This window comes from Colletes gigas, unplaced genomic scaffold, assembly GCF_013123115.1.
Source record: "Colletes gigas isolate AHSC1104 unplaced genomic scaffold, ASM1312311v1 Colletes_gigas_Sc00018, whole genome shotgun sequence".
NCBI lineage: Eukaryota > Metazoa > Arthropoda > Insecta > Hymenoptera > Colletidae > Colletes > Colletes gigas.
The window spans coordinates 4979574-4994759 of NW_025106647.1; the positions used below are offsets into that span (position 1 = coordinate 4979574).

The 15186-nt window shown below is 42.9% G+C and overlaps 1 protein-coding gene across 2 annotated transcripts in view; it reads left to right on the forward strand.

Moving 5' to 3' along the window:
- Window positions 1-4540: 4540 nt before the first annotated feature.
- LOC122400411 (protein groucho-like) overlaps window positions 4541-15186 on the forward strand; it is a 162840-nt gene continuing 152194 nt past the window's right edge. Inside the window, exon 1 of one of the 2 annotated variants that reach the window (XM_043401865.1) lies at window positions 4541-5455. In XM_043401865.1, coding sequence (XP_043257800.1) covers window positions 5396-5455 — 60 coding nt within the window. In that variant the 5' untranslated portion in view covers window positions 4541-5395. The remainder of the gene's footprint in view (window positions 5456-15186) is intronic. The other variant, XM_043401864.1, reaches the window with a different exon arrangement.

A 15186-nucleotide genomic window follows, 5' to 3' on the forward strand; every position in this document is an offset into this window, starting at 1 on the left:
TAAACGAGCTCCTCGACGTTTTCCACGGCGATTTTCCGGCCAGGAAATTCTTGGGCACAATGGCTACAAACTGAAGTGAAGAGTCCATTGCAACGGTGACCGAAGTAATATTTACATTGCAGCGAATCATTTTTATTACGGTGATTCAATGATCGCTGTTGCAGATCATCGATTAACTCGTTATAGGGATTCCCCCGTATCTCGATTGAATAAAATTGATTTATTTTATACGTCTTCCTAAAGCTTAGAGTTTCTTAATGATGAACATGATATTTTAAAGCCTGATCTACCGTTAGTCGATTTCTTTGAATTCAAACGATAGCTATACCTTTATAGAGTAATAATTTGTTTGTATTTTTTATTTCCAATGATTGGATGGAACGTAATCATCATGGCCAATTATGATGAAATTATTAATACAGCATCGAAGTATTATTAATTAGAGCAAATTGCAGAAAATGGATCATGTAATCTCTTCCTGAGTACGTTAATTTGTGGAATAACATTTTAGTTTAATATATCGCGTACCTTTCTTCCAGAAAAAACTCCCAAAAGTTGCTCATTTTTTCGGCTCAATGCATAAGGAAACTCCCGATGAATATCTTATCTAGGGAATATTTTTTGGCCGTTAATGAAATTTATTTGAATATCATGTGATTTTTAAAATATGAAATTGAGACTTGAATAAGTGGGTTGTAATTTTTTTTACCTTTTCTGTAATATATTACGAATGAAAAAATATATTCGAGAATAATTTTCTTGGTCTTTTTAGTCTGGAATATTCATACAATTTGGAATTCTAGCAGGGCAATTGTATACCTATTGTTTGCTCGGTACAAAAAAAAATTCAATTAATTTATACAGTATTTGCTGTATATGTATAACCTGTATATGCTGTATATAATTCCTCTACTAAAATTATCCTTTGTATTTACACGAGCAAAAGGAAAATAAAAACTACTAAAAATTAATTCTATCTTACATTATTATGATTATTTGCAAAAACAAATGGTGTGAAATTCATTAGTACCGTTTATTGTTTTACACTGTTTACATGTTGTACAAGTCTATCGATATTATTAGAGGCAACTTTTATCATACCAATTTTCATTATCCAAATTATCAACCATCCGAGCGCTTCATTACTCAAACGTTCCATTATCCCAACAGAATATGTTCTAAATACATAATAAGGTATACTTTCTGTAATTAAAACACTGCCCTATAACGATAAAAATTAATACATGAAAGTATTAAACATATCTCTAGAAATGATTGAAACATAATAAGAGTAAAAACTTATGTTTATTGTCGTGCCCTGTTAACAGGTTAACAAAGATATTTTTTAATATAATATACATATAAAGTAAACATTAATCTTGAAGAAACAATAACTTCGTATTTAATAATGAATACAGAACGTATTAAGGAAAAAGATTATACGGAATTAGGAAAGAAACGTCTATGACAAGTACACAAGCGCGTATAAATGTAAAGAAGAGGATAGAGATGTTTTTTTCCTATTTTCGACGATAAACACAATTTTCGCGCGTGGACTGGATTAAAGAAACAAGCAAGCTTCTCCGGAGTCGGCGATAGAGCTTGGCAGAGCATCGTGGAAGAGGTCGTATTCTACGTGCGGTCGTCGAGGTCGCCGTGGGTTGAGAGCACCGGCGTGGTTAGCCGCGGCGACCGCAGCGACTGGTTCTGCCGCCTGCCGGCGTCTCCCTCATCCTCGCTTTTCACGGTGTACGCGCCTCTCTCTCGTTCCTTGTGCATTTTATCTCCGTCCTGCTTCGCCCTTTCTCCCTCGATCTCTCCTCTTTACTCTCCGTAGCTCAGCGTCCATGGTCGTTCGGTGAGCACCGAGCCGCACCGAGGACACGTATCCACCGAGCGAACACGGGCGAACACGCAAACCGGCTGCGGCAGGCGGCAGGCAAGGCGGCTCCGCATAAACCGCAGCCGACCAAGCGCGACCGACAGCTTCGCCAACACTCCACGGCAGTGCCTTATATTCCTTCTTCGCCCCGTGGAACAAGATAAAGAGCGGACGAACCAGACGGAACGAGTTAGAATGGGACGGAAGAAGGAAGGAAAACGATGAAACGAGTGAGGAGGTCGGGTCGAAGCACGAACGGGGTAAGAGGGGCTGGTGCGTCTCTGTGCATCGTACAAAAAGTTCATGGTTGGCGATAAACAGAACTACCATCGCATCGTCACTACCGCGCGTCACGTATTTATTTCATTAGGAGGGTCCTGCACCGCCGCCTCCGTTGTGCGAGCGAAAGCTGCCGAGGCAAAAGGAGGGGAGAAATTGTACGGAGTGCTTTTCTGTACATATGTATGTATATATCCCATCCCGCGTTCCGCGAAGCATGACAATGGGGTTTTCTAATCCTCCTTTGGATTAAGGGTCGAAAGCAGGGCTCGGTGCACGGTGGCGGCAGGGCGAGAGAGCTCCAGGTAATGGGATCGACGTTTCGTTATGTTACTTTTCCATTCTCATCCTCGGCCTCTATCCTCACCATCCCTCCCTCTTGGATGCCCCACACAACCACGACTGCGCCAGCCTTTGGTGTCTCGGTTCGTAGGATCCATCCCGCAGAGCCCTCCTCCTTCCTACCCGGTCCGTGTTTTTCCTCATGTAGCCCCCTATTTTTCATGTTTCGCTGCGGCTTCGCGTAGCACCTTCATTCCGTATAGGAACATCCGTGGGGCTCGAACGACGATCCGCGCGGACTCGACGTTCGTGCGTCAGCTCAAAAAGTATCGCTCTCATTGGCTGAGGTCGTGCTTTCATTCGACTCTTTGCGGCGGTTGGAGTCGGTGGTGGGGCTACGCGCTCACCGATTGGCGAAGTCGTGACTAGGAACATTTCGGTTGGTCGAGGCGGCAGCGACAATCCGCGCGGAGCAGTTCCTTTACGAAGCGAGCGGACGATAGCGGCAATCAAGTAGGAAACTGCTTGGGACTGTGTGCTGCGCGATATTCACATAGGGGCACCCCCTTGCCACACGCATAGGATCGTACTCGCTACACACGGATACTCGGACACAATCGCGCTGGTTGCGCGTGTACGTATTCCATCCACAACTCGCGTTCTCTCTCGCTCTCGCTTTATACAGGCACGTTGTAGGGGTTGGGAAAACGGGTGGAGGCGCCATATTTGTGGTGGTATGGGAAGTGAGGGAAATCACGAGTGGCGAGAGAGGCAGCCAGTCGTCGGGCGTTTGGGAGGGAACGAGAAAAGAGAAGAGAAGAGAAGAGAAGAGAGAGAGAGAGAGAGAGAGAGAGAGAGAGAGAGAGAGAGAGAGAGAGAGAGAGAGAGAGAGAGAGAGAGAGAGAGAGAGAGAGAGAGAGAGTTTATGCGGACATCCGTGTCAGCCCGGTGACGGCCATTTTGCGAAAAACTTTCGATTTGTTTGCACACGTTGAGCGAACCGGGAGAAGCAACTAATACCTACGCGTATGCATGGCACGCCGTGTTGTCCTCTCGTTTATTCGACCGTATCTGCGGGACCGAAAAGTTTCGGGACTCGGAGTCTTCGTGCTCCAACTTGCAAAAATCACCGGACGTATACACTCGTGGAATACACGATTCGCGTTACGATATCGCCCAGGGGTAACGATGTATCTCTCTCAATCGTATCTGCTAAAGCGAAATACCAACGGAGAGATAATGGGGCAGCACGAAAAAAATATTCCAAGAACCGTTCCCTTAGTCACTGGGTTGTTTCTCGAGATTGATACTTTGAATCGTCTAGATTCCAAAGGTAGTTCAATGTAGTCAAGGAACATTATTTGCACACACTCATTAACTGTGGTATCAGCGATAATAGCTTTGAAATAATGGAAAAAACGGACGCAATCAACGTTGATAAATGAGCCTGTTGAGTCATCTGCCGTTAATACAGAAATAATGTTCACCGTCAGAAAATTTTGCAACGTCAATACAGAGTAAAGAAAAAATTGTCAATAAAATAATGTATACGGACGTCGGGGGGAAGCGAGGGACGAGCGAGAGCGGAATAGTAAACATACCGTCCAGGTCTCGTATATAATAGAATCGATGTATCGTTTGATTGCGCCATGCTTAACGCGAATATAACCGTTCATTTCAAACCCGATTAATTACGTTCAACTAAAACGGCCCTGAAGGCATGCTCCGGTCACTCGGCGTGTCAACGGCGTGCCGAAATCACGATGGACGTATCCAAGCCTCATCGCTAGTCGATAAAGCAGATCAAGTATACGATAGGACGACAGGTGCTATGAAATAGAGAGTGCCAGAAAGCAAAAAGCGAGAAAAAACAAGGAGGGAGGAAGAGGAAGGACGTACCGACGTTTTAACGAGCCGTGATTTTCGTGCTCGCCTTTTCGAGACCCTTACGTAACGCGACTTAATTGTGAAGGAGCTATCGCGCCGGTTAATACGAGCGTCGGGAACGAGGAGAGACATTCGAGGGGGTGCTTGGCGGGTTTAACTGTGGAGTAACGGCCTGTTAGAGTGGGGGAATAGAAAGATTACTTTGGAGGGGATACCATCCCCACCACTTACTCGTCCATCAGTCGCTCCGAGGCCGTTCGAGAGAGAGGATTGTTCTTGCCGTTCGTCCGCGTGCTTAACGTTTCGAGCTCGCTTTCGCGTTTACGTTCGCCGGTTTCTTTGGATCGGTGCTCGCGCGTTTCGATTCTTGAATGCGCGTCCTTTGATGCCAGAGTAGCTCTCGCGTACCAACGGTAAAGACGTGTGCGGTGCTAGTGTTGGTAAACTTAACCTCAAAGTGGCGGCGGGCCACCGTTTCGGTAGTAAACAACTAAGTGCAGTGTCTCTGTGTAATGGTGTGTCCACGTTGAGGAAGAAGGAGGAGAGTTCGTTTCTTTGGTTTAACGCGAAGAAAACGAGTCTTCGTGTCGAATTTTTAACGCGGTGGTTATCGCTCTGTTTTACCGACCGTAAAAAGGGCACGCCACACTCTTGGTGCCCAACGGGAATTCTTCGTGGCTAGCGTCGGTGTCATATATAACCTCGATGAACGTAGCCAGCGATAGAAATAAGTGGTGATACAAGTTTTATCGATCGAGACGGTGATATTATTTTCGATGAGAATGCGGTAGTGGCGGATGGCAAACATACCGATGGATCATCGTCGTGCATCCGAGGCGGGGACCTTCTCGATCGAATCGCGTCGACAGAATCGCAGACAGAGCCGTCGGAAGGGTCGGTCGTTCTCGTAGCCCACGCGGGCGATTTGAATCTGTGTTTTGTTTATCGTTGTGTTGTTATTTGTTGTCGTTGGTGTGCCGCGTGACATGAAGTGTATCGTTCGCGTGATTTGAGTACGCATACGACAGTGTTTCTATTTTTTATTAGTTCGAAAACAGAGGAGTCATGTATCCCAGCGCCGGAATCAATGCCGCTGCTGTGGCTGCCGCCGCTGCCAGACATCCGGTGAGTAAACCTATTCGTCACAAGTTTTTCTCTACTTTCTCTACCTGCAGTTTTTTTATACTTTTGTCCACTGTACGCTGCAAACTAGATTTATTGGTTTCGTTATTGTCGATGCGCTCTTGAAAATGTTGAATCAGCGGTGGTCGATGCTACAGAAATTGTAACTGTTGCGTTTATATATTTCGGGGCAACGTTTTATCGTTCAACGTGCAATTCTCGATGTATTACGTCTTTGTTACGCGGTTTGAGCGATTTGTACCTCGTAAGGCGATCTCACCCGGAGCTAGAGTTGGCTCGAGTTTCAACGTGTACGGACTCTCTCACATATGCTCGCAATTCTGATCACGTTCAATGGCGTAGAAGCCAGTGTGTAACACCTTTCGATCGTCTATCGGATTACTTCTCGTAGAATTTCTCGATACGCACGACCCGCGTGAAACAAGATCGCGAGTGTTTTACCCTTGTCGATGGAACGCACGTCAAAACATTCGATCAAAATAGCGACTCGGAGTACACAGACGGTTACCGAATGTGATAATAATACGGACGGCGGTTTCTTCGTGCCCTCCTCGGTTTGCTGTTAATGCGGTCACGTGCGTCGCGGTACACACATTTATCATGGTTCGCGCGTAGGTTACATGCACGGTCTGTGTATACGTGTCGGATACACGTGCCTCTGGCACCGTGCGCGCATACGTGTACCTCGACTCGTTTCGAGATTTCGAGATATCGAGGCGCGCCAAATCGTCGCGTCGCGCTCGCTAACCCGTCACGAATTCGAGGTTAGTTCTGGACCGTGCAAAAGGCACTTCGTCTCGGTCGCGGCGAACCTATTGATCCGTGAATCGTAGAAGATGAGCCGTGAATACCTTCATTTTTTGCTGTTGTATGTCCTCCGCTTCGGGCCACGGATTTCATATTTGGTCTTTAACGGCCGCCACGACCTTAAGTCGTCTCGATCGTTGTGTAACCATGGAATGATTTTCAGATCAAAGTTGAACAAATTTACTTAACACTCAAATATTTACAGAAATTCAATTAATACAAATAAAATTAGTTACGTGTTGTAGTTCGATTAAGATATAAATTTTGTAAAGTGAAAATAATCCTAAATTATTTATGTACAGGGTGAGATATCTAATCTAACACGCTCATCTTGGATACTCTGTAGATTGTACGTTATGTACATGAAAAATTGTTAATAAATTCTAGGTAGCCACCTGCAGTCCTAATATTACAATGGGGGAGTTGTAGTGGTTGAACAGGTGCAAAGGAAGGAAGAACTTATTCTTTTTTGACGCCACGAACCGATTGTGGGCCTTCTTTGTTGGCTTATTAGTTAAATTATAAGAATAAATTGCACTTACGGATTGATACCAATTAAATGGTTAAAGGAAACAATCAGTAAACAAACGAGAGCAAACAGCGAGCCTGTTATCTTCGATTACTGTTTGGAGCATAGTTTTACAGCACGTTCCAAGTATGTATGTTGAATCCCGCTAGGTTCGATGAACAGGGAACACCAGTGTATTCACCGCGTCAAATGCATAGAACATATTTATTCTAATGCGGGGCGCACGGGTAATGCGTTGAAGCGCGTATTAATACCGTGCGCCGTGTTTTCGTGTTTAAGACGACGTTGAATGGTGAAGGCAGCGTTCATGGGAAGAATTACATTATTCCCGTTGCCATTATATCCATCTCGTCCCGATAATAATAATAATTAGATATGAAAGCAAAAAAGCACCCATTACGCTCTGTTATAACGGTGTGTTGTCGGGTGAAAGGGACCCTCGGATAGAATAATCAAAGCTTCATCTGGCCCATCCCTAATAACAGGCGTTACACCGTATCCGGCCCGGCGATATTGTAGCACGTGGTGAGCAGCGGGGAGAAAGGAGAGCGAGAAACAGGGCGAACAGAAACGAGATGGAGGAACACACAAAAAAAAAACTCACTGGCGAAAGAGTCGAGGCTCTGTATCCCCCTCGAAAGGCGGTGACAATGTTGTGGAAAAGGGTGGCTCCGTCGAGTGCCGCGAAGAGTGACGGGGGACAGATGAGGATGGAAAGCTGTTCCAACGAAGTCGCTGCCTCGCTTACTCGACGGTCCATCACCGCTGGCAAAACACGCGTATATCGTCTAGGTACCCAGACAAAATTCTTGCCCATTTTTGTTCTTTACGATCCCAAGGATTTTCGTGATTGAAAACTAACGAGAACTGCAAGATACACAGTTACTCACAAGATTGAGCGTACACCTATGTAGTTAATAAAAACTGGTGAGAAAATGAACATAAACGGACATATTTAAAAGTAAAAATATAATATTTATTTTATTCATATATTTTGACGGACAATTAGTGGAAAAAGTGTTAAATAAAATTAATTATTCATTTCTATTTAGCAAAAGCAACAAAACTGTTCTTGTTTTAGTGTCACATAATTGAGCATACAGCAGATCAAATTAAACAAAAATAACTAACAGATTTCATTTTAATATTTTGTTGCAAATCCTTTTGCATCTATAACTGTTCTCAAACGTTTTGGCATAGACTCGACTAACGTTTCTGTAGTCGAACACGGAATACTATTCCATATTTCTACAATTTTGCGTTTAACATCTGTTTTATTACTATAACTACATTTATTTAATTGTAATTTTAATTCTCGTCACAAATTCTCAATGGGATTAATCCTCTTTAACAATATTCGATGTATGTTTAGGATTATTGTCCTGTTGGAAATAATATATGGCTGGGATGTTTAATTTTAGAGCTGACGATTTCAAATTTTTTTTCTAAATATCAAGATATTGTAGTTTGTCCATAGTTGTTTCAATAAATTCGCTATTACCGACTCCACTTGCTGCCATACATCCCCACAGCATTATTGAACCTCCGCCGTGTTTTACAGTAGGAACCGTATTCTTTTGATTGAACTCGGAATTCGATTGTCTCCATACTATTATTTTTCCATCCGAATTAAATAAATTAATTTTAACTTCGTCGGAAAATATTACGTTCTTTCAAAAATTTATATCACAACTTTGCACACATATTTTTTTGCAAATTCCAAACGCTTGATTCTATTCACCTTAGAAATATAAGGCTTCTTCCTTGCTACCCCACCGTGATAGTCTTTATCGCATAGCACCCTACGAACAGTTTCTGTCGATATCGATTTTCTAATCCTCGATGAAACATCTGTTGTTAATTTTGGTACACTACTTTTTGAATTAATTTTAATTTGTCGTATTATGTACCGTTCGTCAGTTCCAGTCAGAATTTTTTTCCTTCAGCGTCCTGGCTGATTATGCAGTGTACCATTGTATTTGTAATTGTTAATAATTTTTTGTACAGTAGAGTGGGCTCTACCTATTGTTTTTCCAATTTGCCTTAGAGATTTACCTTGACAATACAATTTGACAACTAATTTTCGCACAGAAATATCAGTTTCTGATCTTTGTGAAGCCATAGTGCAAATTTTCGCTAATAAACAATGACAAATGAAAATCAAACGTATCATAGCAACGGAACTATGTTATTAGATACAATCGAATGAATTGTAAACCATGAGAAGTTTTACAAAAGTTAGTTTTCTAGTTACTAATAAACTGTACGCTCAATTTTGTGACGATAAAATAAGCATACTTTTACAGTTTTTGTTAAACATAGATGAACAATCAATATTGTTTAAAAATTTCTTCACGCATTATCTGCTGAAATGTACAAGTAAAATGTATAATGCGTTTTTACTTTTAAATATGTCTGTTTATGTTCATTTTCCCACAAGTTTTTATTAACTACATAGGTGTACGCTCAATTTTGTGAGTAACTGTACCTTCTGGAGTAATTGAATTATCACGGTTTTAGCAGTAACCGTTTTTATGAACAATATCGGCTATGGATAGTCATTGTTTCTTTTTCTTTTCTAGAATTTCTGTAACATTTGGACTCGGTGGAATAACGTGCTCCAAATGGTGTACCAAATTTGTCCGTTTTGACGCGAAATACATTTAATTACAATTATTCGCGGATTTATAATCAGGCCATGCTGTATCGATGTATACTCCGAAATTTTGCAATAATTGCAACGAGGAGAATGTATTTTCGTCATAAGATAGTAGTTTTGGAACGACGAATTCATAATCGGGCCATCATTGTTTTTCTGGTTGATTCATGTCGCAGCGGGGCATCGGTTGACGAAAATCTAGTATTATACTGTGAATTTTTTTTTTTCTTTCGACAGTGATCCATATCTTGCCCCATTTTTTTCAGTTCTGTTATATCTGGGTTACGAGGTCTTGGAATAGTACTGGTTTTCCTTAATTTGGAGTAAGCGTTGCCCTCTGGCTACCTCGAAGTTCCATATGCAGGGTGTTTGGCCGCCCCTGGAAAAATTTTTAATGGGTGATTCTATAGGCCAAAATAACACGAAAATCGAGAATATCAATTTGTTGATTGAGTCTTCGTTAAAAAGTTATTAAAAGATTAAATTAAAAAATTTCAAACCGTTCACGGAAAAATTATTTTTGGTTGCGGGAGGTCAATTACAATCAGTTTTGGTGAATATGCACACCCCCGAAATCCTACGTACTTTCGAGAAAAAAATTCTTTATTGAAAATATACTGTGTGGCCGGAAATGTTTCTATGACTGTTTAACGAAGCCTCAATCAACAAATTAGTATCCTTGATTTTCGTCTTATTTTGGCCACTAGAATCTCCCATTAAAATTTTTTCCAGGGGTGGCCGAACACCCTGTATAAATTTGTGAAAAATAATTCAGAATTTCACATATTCCAACAGCCTATGGGTATTGAAAAATCGTTACTGCTCGAGTAGGTATAAGGAAGAAAAATAATTGCAGGTAGGTAGACAACTGTGGTATATCATTTGGAGCTGCGGCGGACTCACGCTTATGAATTTTGCATGTTAAACTTCGAGAGCTTTGGGGTACGTCATCCCTCGAACCGATTAATTCAAATTTTACAGGGATTACTTTTTTACGATGTAAAACCATTCTGCTAAAGTACTTTTTAGAGGGTTACTGAATTTGTAAAAGAGAAATTGTAAGACTTAAACCTTTCCCTTCAAATGGCGCCATTTTAAAAATTCGAAAACCTTGTTAAACAATCGATAGACCCACGTGAATTTACAGAAAGTTGACTCTACTGTCGAGGAGACTCCTTATTAGATCAGATACACGTGGCATTGTATTCAAATAATAGACACATGAAATCATTATACAGCAATTTATTCCGAACGTTTAATTCGCTGAACCCTCGTTGAAGTAGCTTCTATCCGTTCAAGGTGAAAACTCCAACTTCATGATCCGATTTCGATCGTAACTATCATTCGTACAACTCGTCAAAAACTGTTTATCCGTTGTTCGATGTTCGAAATCGTTATCCGGTGAAGAAAATATGCACGTCCGTCGCCTGGAATAGGCGAGCATAACCTTTCTCCTCCGAACCGTGGCGGGTAACGTTCGCGTCGAGCTCCGATTCTGCAAATATTGATACGTTTAATCGGTCCGTTTGCCTCAATGCTTCGCGTAAATGCAGTTTTCCGTGTGCACAGCTGAAAAAACTTTGGAAATCTTGATTCGATATCGAACGTCCGCCGTCTACCCCGATTAGGACGTTTCGTTTTTGTTTTTTTTTTTTTTTTTTTTCTTTCTTTTTTCACGGTTCTACGAATCGCGCGAGCGAACGAATTCGGCGAATTCCAGCAGAAGAAGAACCCCGAGCGTGACAGTGAAAACGTTTTCGAGGATAGGTGTGGTAGGATAATCGGTCGATTTTAAGCTTCGAATCCGTCTGACGCAACGCGCACGGTAAATGCGTTGTTGAAGCATGCGAGCGGGGCGGCACGCGGCGAGACGAGGCAAATCGAGTCGCGCTGTCGGCACGGAAATACAGAATCACAGTGATATCTTGAGCGTCACGTCGTCCATTATGCTGATGCGCCCGGTAAATTTCACGCATTATACTCCCATTATACGTTTCCTGGCCGAGTGGAATCGCGATTCCCGCGCTCCCGCTCCGCGGTAATTACACGCTGCTGCTTCTCGTTCACCGGCGAAAGAGAAAAGGAACGCGAGGGGAACCAATTGTTTTAATTTCTACGTTACTCCCCATTGGTGCATTACCGTTTTCTACTCGTATTCGGCTTTTATTTGTCATTTTTTTCCCCTAACGAAGTAACCGGTTCTTTCTCGAAAAGTAAACATTTTTCGGTGAACTCGTTCCAAGGCTCGAGGTTTTCACCGTTTATTTAGCAAGTTTTTTCATCGAAAGAGGCTCGACAAAATACCAAAATGTAACTCCCCGTGGCGTCAGGATTTTTGATTGATATTTTCAGCGATGGTATAGCGCTCTGCCTCGGTCGAGCGTATTCTTTTTATATTTTCCATTTTCAGTAAACTGTACGGTTTAAATTTATCGATACTGGCAGCACGGTAATTTCATACGCGACAACGCAATAAAATTGCAAGTAAATAGCGGCAAAAGTGAAAGTCGTAGCGTGGAATCAACATAGTGATCGTATCTATCGATCTTCTGTACTCGTAAACGATTCTGTTTTATTACTATTTTGTTTAAAATATATCATTTGTACTTCGTAAAATGTTTCATCGTTCGGGATTTTCTATCGCTCGGTCGCAAGAATCAAAGTAAAATTTCGAACAGCGAAAAGTTACGCGCCCATCCGATACTGCAGCGACGTCTGGGAGAACTTATTACTTAATCCGGTGCAATTGGCCAGGCTAAAAGAACACGACGACCGGAAGAAATGGTTTCCGCGCGACGTGTGTTGCACGAGGGAGATAGCGTCTGCCCCGGAACCGATGGAGCACGGCCAAATTTGATCTTCCTATACGTTTATCCGGCAACTGGGGTGCAAATTGCTTTCCTAGTTGACGCGACATATTGTCTCTTGAATTACTCGCTGAACCGGCGCCCTCGAGATTCACTTACGGCGCTCTTCGCGTATTATTGTGCACGTACCGTCGTGCGGCCGTAAAAATCTAACCGATAAAAAGGGAACGTTCTATCATCGGGGCTGCCGTATATAAAATAAAAAAAAAAGAAGGATAAAACGTAGACGGCTCATTCTCGATAAGAACTTTCCGGGAGCATGAAAAGACGATTCTCTTTCTCCGATGCAGGGTCGCGCGATGTCTTTGGCCCTCGAAATGGCTACCGATAAGACGTTCGATTTACTCGTTGCACGCTTGCCTAGTTTTCTTTGTCAATAAAGCGAGGATAATTAAATCGACCGAACGGTGGTCTTTATCGACGGCTTCCCGTTTATAATTGCCATTTGTAGGAGTTCCTAATGGGTCCCGATACTCGATCGACAATAGCCGGAGAATACGGAGGTCCGAGCTCTCGGCAGTAGCTTATTACGTTTAAACGGTTTTCCTCCGATATCGACGCGAATTAATCAGAAGCGATCGCCTGACGGGGATACCTAACCCCCATACCCCTCATCTGGCTTCACTCGCCTCTTACTTTCTCACTTTCGAAAAAAAGATCAGGCGAGACGCGCAGTTTAGCTGCAGGTGCTCGGGGAAACGTATAATCCGGGGATAGCTGAGCGAAAGAGGCGAACGACTGCCCCTCGTCTATCTCCCCCTTCCATTCTCTTGCCGAAATAATCCCCTGACTGGCGCAACAATGGCCAGAAACGAACCCCCCAGCGTGAAGCGTAATACCCCGAGTCCTCAGGGTGCCGTAAATTGGTCCACTGGGAGAGCAAAGGAGGCAGGGTTGTGTGGAGTGCTTTAACCGTGGACCCTCGCGGTTACTTTGCCACCCCTCTGTTCTGTCTTCCGTTCCAACAAGGAACATCCTAATCGAAATCCCACGACGAGTTCGTTTTTTCTCCAACCCTCCTCCCTCCCTTGCCATGCTTATATTGCTTTTCAATTATTCCGTACCTATTTGTTTGTTTCCACTCCGTTTCGAGCATCGCGTACACTCGTCGCTCCTCGTAATCCTGAAGTTAATTTGCCGGATTTGTAATCTCTGGATACGGTATTTGTTTTCGTACAGTTATCTCTACCGGACATAATAACGCGTTTCGTTTGGGTAAAATTTCGAGCAGTTAAATTCGTGCGTTTAATTAAGACGGTACTTTGCCTAATATGTACTTGGTTCCAAAGTATTCCAGTACAACTGGACGAGCAATAACGCACGGTTCGCAAATGGATAAATTAAAAGCAACCGTCGAAATAAAATGGCTGTTTAGGGAAAGAGTTATTTTTCAACGTGATAACGCGCTACCCCGTGTGTGTTTAACGATGAATTTTTATTTATTGCGTATGTTGAAAAATCCTCTCGGTGGGAAATCGTTCGCAAATACCGGAGGAATTAACGTACACGTGTCTGAATTTTTTCATAAGCGATTAATTTTATTGTACAGGCGTATATATCGTTGATTTTGATAAACACAAACTATTAACCGTTTGTTCTCAAAATCTGGTAGCAAAATTCCTTAGCGTCGCCAGGGGGTGGTATTCGTGATCTTCGTATCTGGAGGTTGCAGGAAACGCGTTTCGATACTCTTAGCGTTACTACACAGAGCATGAATATCTCTTACCAAATTCGTGATATAACCCGTTCCAATTGCATGACGTGTCGCGTATAGCAAACTACTTGCTCGTAAAATATCCACTGAAAAGTCCATGTTTCTCGAAGTGCGGGAGACATCGTGAAATATCTCTCGTACCCCGCGACCAATAAATATTCCCCGTCGTGGAAATTTGTTTTTACGGTGTCGTTGCACCGATAGTAGTAGTTCTCTGTTGTCGCTCGCGTTTCGCGAGACGCTTTTCGGACGAATTATTTATCTTTTGACAGCACCGTCTATAGATAGCTCGTCGAGCACGTTTTCGTTTCGTTCGCCTGGAGATTTCTCAGGGACTGTCCGTTTTCAGCAAGGTACAAGGGGGTCCTCGAGTGTTCGGAACATAATCCATTGTGCAGGGGCGATTATGTTTACGTCTGCATGCGTTTCCAAGTGGAATGGAACTCCGGCTTCCACGAGCTCCTCTCTCGTCGCCCCCTCTGGTTCGTCGAGATCCTTGTTTAAATAACTCTCAAATTACCTCTGTCGTCTCTCGTTCCTCCTTTTAACTCCTTCGAAAGGATCCCGTCTCCTTTACGTACGTGGCCCCGGCAATCTCGTTCCAGCAGTTATTCCCCGATCGTTTCTCCCGTCGGTTAATCCACCGCTCGTGAGCCCGAATTGCTTCTAGTATTAACCTCACAATGAAGCGGCGGAAAGGCGATTCCGTACGCGGCACTTTGAAGACTCGTTAAGGGGTTACACGACTACGGAGCTCCAGGATCAGGGGGAGGTTGGAGTTTCTTTTGTTTGGGTAATGTTTACGTCGTAATTAAATTATTACCATCGAGGCTCAGATTTTTCATATTTTTGCTCGGAGAGAACAAACCGAATGTAAAGAATAAGATTCTTTCGTTCAAGGATACGTTTTCCAGAAAATCAAATTTAAAGATTCGTTGCGAGTTCAGCGTAAGTAGAAACAGTGGGTTGTGGACAGACATATCTTGAACGAGGAGCTAAAAATTGGAGTTCATCCTCGCGTAACGTAGCGGTACATTTTGTAACCACGTTTTGTTGTACTTAGCACGATACACATAATCCACCTATGAGGTTAAATTTGTTGAGCGATAAGGTTTCTCGACTTTGATCAATGAACGA